Source organism: Stegostoma tigrinum, chromosome 13 (assembly GCF_030684315.1).
Source record: "Stegostoma tigrinum isolate sSteTig4 chromosome 13, sSteTig4.hap1, whole genome shotgun sequence".
NCBI lineage: Eukaryota > Metazoa > Chordata > Chondrichthyes > Orectolobiformes > Stegostomatidae > Stegostoma > Stegostoma tigrinum.
Window position 1 is genome coordinate 34018068 of NC_081366.1, and position 14240 is coordinate 34032307.

Consider the following 14240-nt stretch of genomic DNA (forward strand, 5'->3'; position numbering starts at 1 on the left):
CCTACCATGCAAACACAAAATCTTCCCCTGTTGATGAATGCTGTTAGTCTACCAAAGGCCAATACAGCAGAACCACCGGAATGGGACAGAGGTATCCATTCAAATGTGATTGCTCCACCTGAACAGGATGAACAAATGTCCTCAAAACAGGTTCACTAATGGGTTGGGGAGAGTTTAAACTAAGTTGTTTTGGTTTGAGGATAGTTAAAGGAATGAGCATTTATACTTCTCATTTAACTCAATGTTAACTAATCATTGCATCTCTTTTAGTAAGTTTTGTTTTCATTAGCTGCTAATACAAATTTATTCAAAAACCTGGATGACATTTTAAGATTTAAAACTAGGTATTTAGATAGCCATTTCAGTAGCTGGAAAAATATTTCATGCTGTGATCCATGGAATAGTGTAATTAGAATGATGGTGCAGCTTTGGTCATCACACAAGTCTTTCTTACTGATAAAACTAGAAACCTTTTAAATTAGTCCAGAGTAATGAAACAGGCTCTTAAAAAATGTTCTGTTTGTAAACAGAGATGTAGTAGTCTATTGATATAATTCATATAAGCAATTCCATCTCGCAGGGGGGAAAAAAAAATCTGGAAACATATGCTTGATTTTCATGGCGATTTTGAATCTAACAAACTGGCATGTATAATGATCAAATGATGATGTCAGAAATAACTGAAAGATCATTATCTTGCTTTTAAATTAGTAAATCCTAGAAATTCATCTGATTTTTTTCCCTTGTGAATGATGAAATCTCAGCTCCATAGCTATTGGTCCTCAGGGCTTGCTGTAATAATAAGGGACCTAGTACAATGAAAAATTATGGAATTTTGGGCTGCTGCTGGCATATGAGCTATGCATCCTATCATCATTATGCCTCCAACATCAGAATATCCTCCCTAAAACCTATTTATCTTCATTTCCTCTGATATCTATGCCCATTAGAGTTTTAGTTGCCTTTTTTATATCATTTGTTATCTATTGATGCCTGATTATATCTCCATGAAGTTCTTTAACACTTTCAACATTATAGCCATTACATCTTTAAAGTTTAATATTTTGCTTTCAGAATTCCCCACATAAATACCCCTTGCCAGTAATGAGAAAAAAATTTGAAGATAGCAGCTCCCACCAATGACATCTGCAGATGAATTACTAACATTACTACTATGCCGCCATTCTCCCACCATGAGATGTTGGGGGGACATGAGTTCAAATCCAACCAGGAAAGCAGATGGAATTAAAATTTAATTAATAAAAGTTATATTTGAAAGTCAGACCACCAACAGTTCTAAAAAACAATCTAATTCACTAATACTCCTATTGAGAAGGAAATCTACCATCTTCTAGTCTGGCTTGTACATAACTTCAGATTCTAAACAATGTGGCTGACTGTTAATTGCCCTTGGGTTGTTAGGCCAGAGGACACTTAAGGGCAGGCAACAAATGCAGTCCTTGCAAGTGATATGCACATCATATTAAAGAATGTTTTTAAAAAACTGTTCTGAATTTCAAGGAAACTGTGCAGTTCTGCTCTATGGTTAAGAAAGGAATGTCCACCTATTTGTGACAGTCTGTATTTGATGTGTCAATGCCATCTATTTTAATTGCATATGTAGATACATACTGCACAGTTTTCTCTTGCTAAACCGGTTTTAACTTATTTTGCAGAGATTATAGTTTAGAAAATTAAATTAAGCAATATGTAGAAAAAGTGGGAATTTAGTACTTAATAATTCAAAGTTGCTAATTAAATATTTTATGTGCCACACTAAAAACTTGATTAGATGAATAATTTTATTTCTTTACGTAAATCATACACTGATCTTTCATACACCAAATATTTTATTGCAATCTGAAGATAATTACAAACAATGCAAAGGATGCACCTTTGATAACAATACACTTTTGAAACAGATGAGCTATCTAGCAATAATTTTGATAAGTGAACCACATGGAAGGCACATTAACCACTGTTGCAAAATCACACAAAATAACTCTTCATATGACAACCAATTGGACTCAGCAAGCTTGCCATTAAGTCAGAAATGAGGACTTCAGAAATTTTAAAAAGCAAATATATCCCTCAAAATATAATATCCATTTTAAAAAAAACCTCAATCTTGATTTGAAACATATTTTGTTCAGTTTTAATTAAGTAGAATGACATAGACCGGGAAAGCTTCCTACTGTTCTCCCAGATTTTTCTTGCCTTCATTTTTTTTTCATCCTTCTGCTTCCTAGCAGTTCAAAGCCGAATGATCGCCTAAAAAGCTAAATATGCAAGATGACTGAAAGCTTGTCCAAAACAGACACACATTGCTTACAACTCTTATGCTCACTGTCAAACCACTACAGGAGGTTCAGCCCTTTAATGGATGTATATTCTGATCATGGAACCTTTTCTTATTGCACCCTGGGAAAATAAATGCATTTCTGAAGAAGGGTCTAGACCCAAAACATCAGCCTTCCTGCTCGGCCTGCTATGTTCATTCAGCTCTACACCTTGTTATCTCATGTTTGAAATTCCAGGTTTCAAAGATGATTTGAAATCATTACATTTATATGAAACCAGATTAGATCTGTTTTCTTTTTAGAAATAGGCACAAGCATACCTACTTCTCCAGCTTCAGAAGAAAGATTGCTAAAATCATACTTTGTTGCTCAATTTTCATTTTTCCATACAGTTAAAAATAAATTCTGATGTGAAGACAGTTTGAAACATCTCACTTCCTGGTTGATTGTCATTTGTAAAAATGTCATACAAACGTTTTTATTTAAAATAGTAACACATTCTTAAAATCCAATTTTTTTTTACATCAGAGGACAATCATTTTTTCTGTAAACAAATCTCATGCAAATATCACTAATATATATTTTGAAAAAAGTTTCCCATAGTGATTAAGATTTAAAAATAGTCACATAGACAGTGAGTGTGAGCTTTATCTCAGTATAAAATTTGACCATCTGATTGCATCATTCTAAGCTCCTTGTAGCTTTGGTATGCTTTACCATAATTCTACAATTTAAGCAGGTGATTCCAACAGTTCTGTTCAGACACAAGTAGTCTGACCAGCCTAATTTCTGGTCAATGCTGGAAAAATCTTGAAATGAAATGGCAAACTAACAGATACTTTGCGAAGGAAAAGCTGAAACAACACACTGCCGACATCATGTTGATTACGTTTGCCACCACCTTCATAGAATGAATATCTACATTATATACATGATACAGTCTAGTTCAGATAAAAAAACCCCCTAATTTAGGAATCCAGGGACTGCTTGAATTAAAACAAAATCCTTCAGAAATAATTACAGTCTCTGGTTTGATAAATTAACAGTGAATCAAATCAACACTACAGGACAGTAAAGGCTAGGATTAAAGTTAATCAATCATCTATTTCCAGTTCACTAATCTTATTGCATTGCTGCAATAGAAGTAAAACCTTAAAAGCTAAAATCTTGTTGATGTCTTCGCACATTGCCATGGATACCATGTAATGCTCCGAAATAACGTCTTCCACCTTTGGCTATAGAAATTCAACATAATTTTCCGGAATTAGTCCAGTTTTCCCATCCAATGTTCCTTCAAGCCAACCAGGTTCTTTGGATGAATGAACTGCAAAATACACAACTGTTAATCCTGAGAGCATTAGCACTGTTTTAGACCAGCTCCAGAACAAGGGACCTTCACCATGAGGAAGCATGTTAAGAATGGTTAACTAAACAAGTTTTGCATTTATATTGCATAGTGTCAAGTCTCCTCACTTGCATTTGCTTCACTGACACGTTTGACAATATCTTCTATTGCACGCAGCCTCTAAGGAGAATAACTTGCTCATTTATCCATTGCTTAAAAAGAGGCACGACATTGAAGCTTAATAGGACATACAAAATCAAACTTTGAAAGGGAAGATAATTTATATAACATGAAAAGACTTTGCTGATTGGCTGTACCATGGTTGACGTGAAGATGCAGCAAGATCTATTAACTGCCAATCTTAGCTAATTAACCTTGAATGAAACTCTGGTCAAGGCATGCCGTGAGGAATTGACAGTTAGGAATGACAGTCTCCATGATTCTTTCCTCAATAAAGTAGATGAAACTGTAAAAGCTAAATATAGCTTCTAGCACATGCAAATAAAATGCAATGCAAGCCCAGCTGATAATATTAAATCGGTTTCTGGTGTAATTCTTACTACAGTCGTTTATGGAGCCTTTTAAAGCTAAAACATAATCATTTTAGGCAAGTTGTGAACATACAGAACTCTGAGTGAACAACCTCTAATTCAATTTAATTTTCTCCACACTTACCGTTTTCAAACATGGTTCCAGCACTAAAGGATAATTCTGAGTCATACTCCGCTTTACATGCATACAAGGCTCTAGCTTTGCGACACTGAATACTGTAAAAGTGAAGTGACAGTATTAAGGAGATTTACTTTAAAAAGTCATAAGAAAGATGGGCCTGTAACGTAGCAGTTCAGAACAGCTCTGTATACTCAATGATGCTCAGTTTGTGTTCTGCAAGGGTTTCCCAGCTTCCACCCTCATGACAGCCTTTGTTCAAACATGGACAAAGAGGAAAGACGAGATTAAATGCCTTTGAGATTAATACAGAGTTCAATGATTGCAGTATCAGTAGCATTACTATCTCTGCAAGCCCATGATCAAGATCCTGGGGGTTATCACTGACCAGGAACTTAAATGAAACAGTCATACGAATACTGAGGGTACACGAGCTGGAGTATTGGGTTAAAATTTCTGAAATGAGTAACAAATTTCCAAACTCCCGTGAAGCCTTTCCACAATCAAAAATGCACAATTCAGGTGGTGATGGAATACTGCCCAGCTTATGAGATTACTGTGGCTGCAAAGACATCGTCCTAGCTGAACTTCTAGACAAAGTCTGTTTGAACCTCACCAAATTCACCCACTTTAAATAGACACTCACTTGCACCAACAATGCACAGGGCAGCACCAAATATCCGGTTCAATATTCAGTGAAACAACTCACTAAGGCTCCTTCAATAGCACCTTCCAAACTATTTACCTCCACTACCAAGACAACAAGGGCAATAAGTGTATGAGAACAATACCGATTGCCATATTCCCTCCAAATCACATTCATTCTGGCATGGAACTGGATTATTATCCGTTCACTGACATGGGATCAAACTCTCGGAATTCTCTGCTGAACAATACTGTGGAAGTATTGCTGAAAAGAGAGACACATTGTTGAACTTATCTTGCACTCATTAGTGCAAATACAAGAAAGCCAAATGATCTGAATACTTTATACGAGAGGAAACGGTGCTGATTTGTAATCAAGTTAACTCTGATTGAGAAAGCAATGCAGACCTTTAGACTCATTACAGTAACAGGTTATTTAAAAACAAACAAATGAACAAAGCTTGAACATATTCCTTTTGATTTCAAGGAATAAATCCTTCTGTATGAATGTATATTGCTTCTAGCATCTGCAATTCAACAAGTTCAACTGATCATCACAGATTGACTGCTAGTACAGTTATTAACACACCCACAAAGTTTAACAGGTTCTACCCAATTGCAGAATCACATCTAACAGGAGATATTTTACTTCGGATTTTCAAGTATGGGGTGGTCAAGTATGATCTGTACTCAGCCTACTTGGAACAACCAGAGGAATATGCTATTTGATTCTATAGGACAGGACATAAGCAGAGAAGACAGGAGTCTGGATTATACATTTACAGCCAATGATTCTCTGTGACTATGTTAGATTGATTCTTTCTAATCTGTGGGCCAAAATCATCCAATTTTTGGCACAAGTCGCCCGATTAGCAAGGAGGAAAATTAGCAGGAAATCCTTGAATTTGCAACTGAAACATGAACAAACAATCAAGAACACTCAAAGCAGTTAAGACAGCCAACAAATGGCAAGGTACAGTAATCAAAATTTAATATAAACAAATAATGAATCAAAATATAAACACCCAATTTAATCACTGAATTTTGTTTCAAGAACAAGGATCAAGAGACAATATTATAAATAATTATGCTTCAACAGAACAACATTAAATGCATATCTTCCCACAGAAGAAATATTATTTTAACTTACTGTAAATAAACACAATTACAAGTGAAAGCCAAACTGCTCCATGTATAAGATAGTAAAAGGTGGTGACAAACATATGCTGTAATTACGAATGTTTTGTTTTTTACAGTTTTTATTTTAAAGAGTTCATTTTATTTGGTTTCAGCACCCACTGCTTTCAGTCAAAGTGATTGGATTGAAGACTACTTCCGGACCAAGAAGTTAGCCTCAGTTTCAACTTCATGTTATACCGAGGGCTGTTATACTGTTGCAAATGTCACTGAGAATTGATACAAGCTTATGTCTGTACATTCAAGGAGACATGAGAAATCCTAGATGTGCAGGAATTTATTCTGATGTCTTTTTTAAAACAATTTTTAAAATTTTGCCAGTGTTCTGGAGAAAAGTTAAAACACAGGCGTAAGAGACTCACAGTGTACATGCTTTTAATGAATTATATTGGGATTGTGAGATATCAGTGAGTATCAATCTATTTAGTATTGTTCTCCATCAATTATTTGTCACTTAACAGCTATTAAATTAATTAAAATAGCTTTAAAAATTTATGATAGAAGTAGGTTTTTTCTTATTAAATTGAAATTAATATAAAGCATGATGAGCAATATAGTAATATACTCCCAAAATATTTTTTCACACTATTTTGTAAAGGCTTTTATGTCTGGATTAGTCCTAACCTTATTAGTTTATTATGTAAAATCTGCATTTTCTCATAGGCTATTTTGAATTTTAAATGGCTGTTATGCTTTGATAAAATTATATTACATTGAAGAGATACAGCAGTCACACCATAAAAGCTTCACCTTTGTTTGAATGCAAATTTACCAAAGGTTCTGCTTAAAATAAAACTTCAGTCTTCAGGCTGGTTTTCAATTAGCTAAAGAACCATAATTTAACCATTTTCCTACTTGGTACTAAATTAATAACATAAGATTAACTTACCATGAAAGAACGCACCTAGAGCAATTTAAGTCAGTGATCTTGTGTATACACTTATTAATAAAACTCTAAAACCTTTTGGGGGAAAGTGTTGGGTTTCTCCCCAAATGAGGTAGTAGTTAACAATTGAAAAGAAAAGTTGGTACCACACCTGAGAGGGGAGGAGTCGCTGGAAGTTGAGGAAACAGGTACTGGGCTTGAAGGTGCTGAAACCATGGGCCACGAGGGTGATAATGGTGAGCTGGGACTGGGAGGGAGAGGACTAGAAATTCAATAAGCAGTGTTAAAAACAGAAAAAAAAAATAACAACAAAGACAGGACATGATTTTCAGATTCGTTAGGTTGGCATGCCACATTAAGGATTTACTTGTGAACTTGCTGGTATTTTGGCAACAGTTTTCAACATGATTGTAAACAAGACTTTCAACAGTACCCTAAACTCTAAATAAACAGGAACATGGTCACATCATAGAAATACAGTTGTACTCAAACACATTATGGTAAAATTTCTGATTCAGAAGAATATTAAAACAAACTCCTGCTGTTACTTTCAATCTACAATATTTTTAACATTTGTTCACATAGAGGAATGGAAAAAACAGATCTGTGATCTTCCATAGCCTTGTATGGGTGCATAATTTTGTCTTTCAGTTCTCATCGGTATCCTTGACAACCATAGGATGTTGATACTGAACATCTTTTGTCAATAGCTGACTTAAATGCAGATTCTTCACATTAAAGTAATCCAAATTCAGATTTCTTCCATTCGATTAAAAGCTACATTTGGGGAGAGGGAACAACAATGCACAGGAGCTAATGAAGGATCAGAAAAAAGGCACATCCTATTGGCAACGGTAGTTTTAGTAGCTCAGGACAAGTGTAAATCTTTCTGAATTCACAATGATTTGTCCTCAGCTTGAATCTGCTAACTATTCAGGAAAACTCTACTGAAATGACTTCCTTGGCATACAAGACAAACCAAAGCAACCAAAACATTAAATGATTATGGGACAAAATGAGAGCTGATAAGAGAATGTAAATGAAATTGCAGAAAATACAAGAAACGTTAAACATAGGAGACAGGAGCATAGGAACACGGAAATACAGGAACAGGACACTGGCCATTCAACACCTTTCTATGTGAATGGATTTCCTTATTTCATTTCTGAAAGAACTAGTTCTAACCTTGATCCATTCCTCCTCCACTCCCAACACAGCCCCATCCCATGCATTCGCAGAATGTGTAATAATACCCGTTTACTTCCTTCCTCCTCACTGTCCAAGGTTCTACATACACCTTCCAGGTGAAGCAGCAACTTACTTGCACTTCACTCAATCTAGTCTACCATATTTGCTGCTCACAATGTGGTCTCCTCTACACTGGGGAGATGAAGCACAAACTAGGCAGCCGTTTTGCAGAACACCTGCATTCAGTCTGCAAAAATAACTGAGCTTCCAGTTACCTGTCATTTCAACATCCCAATATGTTACCTGACCAACATCTCTGTTTTGGGCTTGTTGTGTTCAGCAAAGCTCAGTGCAAGCTGGAAAAACTACACCTCATTTTCTGCTTGGGGACCCTGCAGCCTTCAGGACTCAATATTGAGTTCAATAATTTTAAGACCTGAATATCATCTCCCATATCTTTACCACAACCCCCACACCCTAGGCTTTGTCATCACATGGGCCGATACCACAAACAACTGCTGTCAGTTACTAATGGTCTCCATTAGCAGATATTTATTATCCTCAGCTGACTTTTACCCACTCCTGTGTCTGCCCAACCATTTTCCTCTCTCTCTGGGCTCCGTCTCACCCTATTGTTTATCCCTTCTCCCCACCTCCTCTTTAACATATTTACCAACACTATCTCAGCCATAATCAATTCTGAAGAAGGGTCAAGAGATGTGAAACATTAACACTGCCTTCTCTCCACATACACCACCAGATATGCTGAGATTTTCACAAAATTTCTGTTTTCCTTTCTGATTTCCAGCATCCGCAGTTTTGTTTGCCAGATGAGGGGTGCTGTGGCAATCTGCATTGCATCCATACACTAAGAATGTCAAAGTGTTTTTGGTTTGGAAACTAACAAAAAAATGTCAGGAAGAAATGAGGAATTGCAGTTAGTTTGTCCTAGGGGCCAGGGACAACAATGTTCAAAGTGCTTCTCGACAGGACATAGTACATGTAAATCTGAGGTGAAATCAGCATGACATCAGACAGTACGTCCTGACCAGATCTTCAAAATTGGGCAAGTGGTTAGAAAGTACACCAAAAAGCAAAAAACAATGACTTGTAGTTTTAAAAGACACACATATGGACACATGATGCTGCTGGTATTTCTTTGGTTTGTGTCTGACAGTATAAGCTCAGGCCAGAATGCAAGTTATTTTTTCAAATAATATTTACTTATATGAGGATCTTGCAGTAAACATCTTGACTGGGAGCTTTTCTAGTTCCAACCTGCAAGCAGAGTCTCCCTCACTTGACTATTGAAGTCACTTTAAACATCACAGCATATGTCAGTGGCTCAACTGCATATTTCTAAAATATCTCTCACGACAACTAGGAAAGAGAGTACCTTGAAAAATTAGCAGATAAACTTGAAAAAATTCTAGATTATGAAATAGATGAGGGCACTAAAAATTATTGCAGAACTGAATAAAAGTTTTGGAATGCTTTATTTTGAAATGAGGATTGTGACATGGTTCTTGATATTCATTTCTTCAATACAGTCAGCTGACAAATTATGACTGATACATTAGGGAGGAAATACTGAATCAGTGATTCACGCATTAATGGAAATCAACATTGTTCTAATGGAATATCATCAACCATAGATGTTAACGGTGTCTTTTCATAGATTTTGCCGTATTTGCTGAGCATTCCCAGTTTTGTTTTTATTTATAAGCTAAGGTCAGGACATATTAAGCTCTTTAAAAAATGTGACAGATATTTATATTCTCACTGCTTGCTACCATCACAATAAAATGAAAAACTGATTAATGAAGAATGGAATAGCTCAATGGCAGCTTCCCAATTACCCAAATCACAGATTGTATAAAGAAGGTAGCCATAATGTGTAGATGCCAGTGTTGGACTGGGGTGAACAAGGTCAGAAGTCACCAGGTAATAGTTCAAGATAATAAAATGTGAGGCTGGACGAACACAGCAGGCCAAGCAGCATCTCAGGAGCACAAAAGCTGACGTTTCGGGCCTAGACCCTTCATCAGAGAGGCTCTCTGATGAAGGGTCTAGGCCCGAAACGTCAGCTTTTGTGCTCCTGAGATGCTGCTTGGCCTGCTGTGTTCGTCCAGCCTCACATTTTATTATCTTGGAATCTCCAGCATCTGCAGTTCCCATTATCTCAGGTAATAGTTCAAGTAGTTTGTTTGAAATCTCAAGCTTTTGGAGCACTACTCCTTCATCAGGTAAGCTTATTTGTATAAAGAGCACAGAAAAATGGACAATGTATCACACAGAAAGTATTGTTGACAAACTGAAGTGTGGATGAGGTAATATACCTTGGAGGTTAAATGGGCTGAAGGGGCTGTGAGAACAAAATAAAAATAAACATTGCTTTTGATGATAATGAAATTATAACAATGGATAAAATACATTGCAGAAAAAAAAGAATATATAAGACTCATTTCACTGACAATCACAGAATCATTGAATCCCTACAGTGTGGAAACAGGCCCTTCGGCTCAACAAGTCCCACAGAGCATCCCACCCAGACCCACCTGATCTACACATCTCTGAACACTAGGGGCAATTTAGCATGGCCAATTCACCGAGCTTTTATTTGAAGCTGGAATCTGGATTATGAAAACAATTCAACAGCTGTGGATAAGTGTGGAGAGATACAACTATGAAAGCAGGTCTTAGAAAATAGAAGACAGAAATCAATGAAAGAAAGTAGAGTAAGGAAGCAAATGGAAATCATCTTTACAAAGCAGAACTTTAAGGCAGAATTTTCTGGAAAATAAATCATAATTAGTTAAGCAACATAAATAAAACAATCAGAACAGCAAATGCCAGAATTAAAACACAAACCGAAAATGTTGGTAATACAGCAAGTGAAGTCAGATCTATGAAGAGAACACAAGATGACATTTTGCGTAGATACTGTGGGGGAAAAAAAAGAGTTTACACTTGATATCTTGGTCTATCTGTAGGGTCAACACAGTTAAAACAGCTTGCTCCTACTGAGCATGGAATATGTAAAAGTCAAGAGTTAGGCCTGGGATTGGTTATAAACATATTAAATTATTATATTGTGTTTATGGTAATAAGAGTTAGAAAGAGCTAAATAGGGCAAATTAACTAAGAATGTAAAATGATTAGAACAAAATGATAAAGACCATGAGCATTCTGCTGTCACCAAATTATTATTATGGTATTAGTGTTATGCATGTAGAGATCAAAGGTAAAATTATTACATGTGTCAAACTCTATATGCTGCACAAGAACGTAAAGTATGATGTACTTGAACACTCATACTGGAATGATGTCTCAATATAGATCTGACCCTGCATGTGTAGGTATTCTGGTGCTTAAAATAACAAAACAAATTAAAATAAGAAAGCAGTCCTGTCCAACGGAGACCAGTTCTGAGGACCTAAACTCAAAAGGACACCTTTCATTCTCTCTACAAATCCTGCTTAGCATTGAGTGTTACTAACTCTTCTATTTTTTGTTTCAAATTTTCAACATCCACAGTATTTTTGCATTATGTACAAGGAAAATGCTGTAAGAGTTGATGGTAGTTAAAATACAGCCAGAAACAGGAAATGTGTGCTAAATAGCAAACTAACATCTTGGTTCTTTTTAAAAAGAGCTCTGAAGTTGAAGTTTTTCAAATTCACATTTACCAGGATTGAATTCAAAAACACGACATTTAGACAAGAAAAAACAATTTCTGTAGCACAAGAAGGTGGGTATTGATTTATTGTATGTGGTTCACAAGGTGATACAGCATGAATTACGAAGCTGATAGGAAAATATTGATAGTAAAGGTCCAAACTTAGACAGTTCATCTGCATAATAGAACAGCAAACTGGAAGCCAGAACAATGACAACATTTTTTCTGAAAGTGGCAGAAGGAAGAAAACAAAAGTAGCATTGGATACATTTGATGGTCAATCCAATTATGACAAAGCCTGGGGAAAGTTGGGGTGGGTGGGTTGCACTGGTAAAAAGTGTGCCAAAAATAATAACTTCTCCCAGTTTTCACCACAGTCTCAAGTGTTTATCAATTAAAAAAGTGCATCTTAATCTAATACATGTGAAAACTTATTTATTTTAAGATATCTGTTTAAATATCAAACTGTTAATTTAAACTTTAAATTAGTTTCGGATACAATGATTTGAAAATTGCGCTTTGGTGTTCTGATTATATAAATGCTAGTCAAAGTAATTTGCATTCAATTTAAATTAATAATTAGTTACCAATATATTAGACTGAACTGAACATCCAAACGAATAACCTTGGATTCCGTCCAACAACTGTATATAACATTAGGCTGATATCTTCACCTTAAACAATCTCTTATGGCACATACATACGGACATCCTATATTAATCTTTCACTCTGAGGCACCCAAGCTTGGCTTCAATCTCCATAATACATTGTGGGTTCTACAAGGGCAAGTGTTATTAATACCGAATAAATGATTTCTTTCAGATTTTGAAAGCCTTTGTTGATGTTGACATTTATAATGCATTTTAAAGCAAAACAAAAAGCAATTGTCATCGTATACGAGCATTAGTCCTCACGTGGTGAATTTCAGGCTTATCCCACTAGTTTGTAAAAATTCTGAGACGAAAAGGGGAGCGAGACAGAAAGACAAGCAACTCAATTTTCCATACACAGGATTTGCTAGAATATCAGCAACTGTAATGATTTAATGGAGCAAGAGTCCAAAAATCTGATTCTTGTCATTAAGATAAATGTTAACAATAATGTCCTTCCTTTTCAGTTGGTGAGATGACATTTTCCACCTTCAAATGGTAAATACATTCAGTATTTGCCCCACAGTGGCAACTTAATGCACAGGGTTAGCCAACAGTTTCCATCCCAGACCGGCACTTTAGGACCGAAGGCAAGGTGACAGATTCACATCTATGACATTAGGGAACAAAATGGGTTTGTTTTGTGACAATGGTTACAGGAACACAGCAGTGCAGAATCGCATGGAGCACATGCTGATTGGGAACTTGGCCAGGAGGAAAGGATGTCAGTGTCTTATTAACAGTACCGTGTACATTTACATCCTCTGCACATGAATCTCCAGAAAGTGAAAGGATTATGGCACAGATAAACCCTGATCTTTGACTGTGAAAACTGTTGAGACAACAATAACAGCAGCAACAATAGTGGCAGCTGTCAATGGTTACTGCACAGCCTCCAGAAGAGGATTAGCAGAACAAGAGCCACTACATGAAAGGTAAGCCCTTGTGTAAGGCTTGGATGCAGCTATCTGCAGCTATTGATGATGACTCAGGATGTCTTGAGGACTGTTTCATACCTCTGCCAGCTTTGGTGGGCAAAGACTTGAGTCTTCAGACTTGGACTGGATGGGACTCACATCTTGGTGGTATTAAAAGTAACAACTGTGCTGAATTTCTTTGCCAATGGATCATTTAATGGAATTACTGTGGATTTCTGTGACATTTCACAATCCTCAATTCATAAATGCATCTGGGAGGCCACTGAGGCTCTCTTTGGAAGAGCTCATCTTTTCATCTCGCTCATTGTAAAGAGGTTTCTCAGCCATTAGCGGATTTCCACTGGTTCAAGAATGTCTCTTTCTTTCAATCAGAAAACTGGATGGGTACAGATTAGCTCATCGTCAAAGAATCTCATACACACAAGTTGGATTTAAAGGTCAAGTCATGGCAGATTACTCAACACTGAGGGTAACAATGAGGTCCAGGGGAAGAAACAGAACTGGAGATGGCCAACTGATGAATACTACGTGCATCTTTTATATGATGATGACAGAATCTGTCACATGTTCACAGGCACACAAGACCATAAGAAATAGGAGCAGGAGTAGGTCATTTGGCCCCTCAAGCCTGCTCAGCCATTCAATAGGAACATGATTAATTTTCATTCCTCACATCTATTTTCCTTTCCTTTTCTTGTAACTCTAGATTACTCTCCTGATTAGAATCTAGCTGTTCGCATATC

General features: G+C 36.4%; 1 protein-coding gene across 9 annotated transcripts in view; it reads right to left on the bottom strand.

Annotated features, from left to right (window-relative positions):
- Positions 1-1827: 1827 nt before the first annotated feature.
- Positions 1828-14240, bottom strand: part of LOC125458177 (rho GTPase-activating protein 26-like) — a 203893-nt gene continuing 191480 nt past the window's right edge. For 2 of the 9 annotated variants that reach the window (XM_059650649.1, XM_059650652.1), the window contains 3 exons: positions 7194-7289; positions 4321-4412; positions 1828-3624 (listed from right to left, as the gene is read on the bottom strand). In XM_059650649.1, coding sequence (XP_059506632.1) covers positions 3536-3624; positions 4321-4412; positions 7194-7289 — 277 coding nt within the window. In that variant the 3' untranslated portion in view covers positions 1828-3535. The other 7 variants (XM_059650648.1, XM_059650651.1, XM_059650653.1 and 4 more) reach the window with 4 other exon arrangements.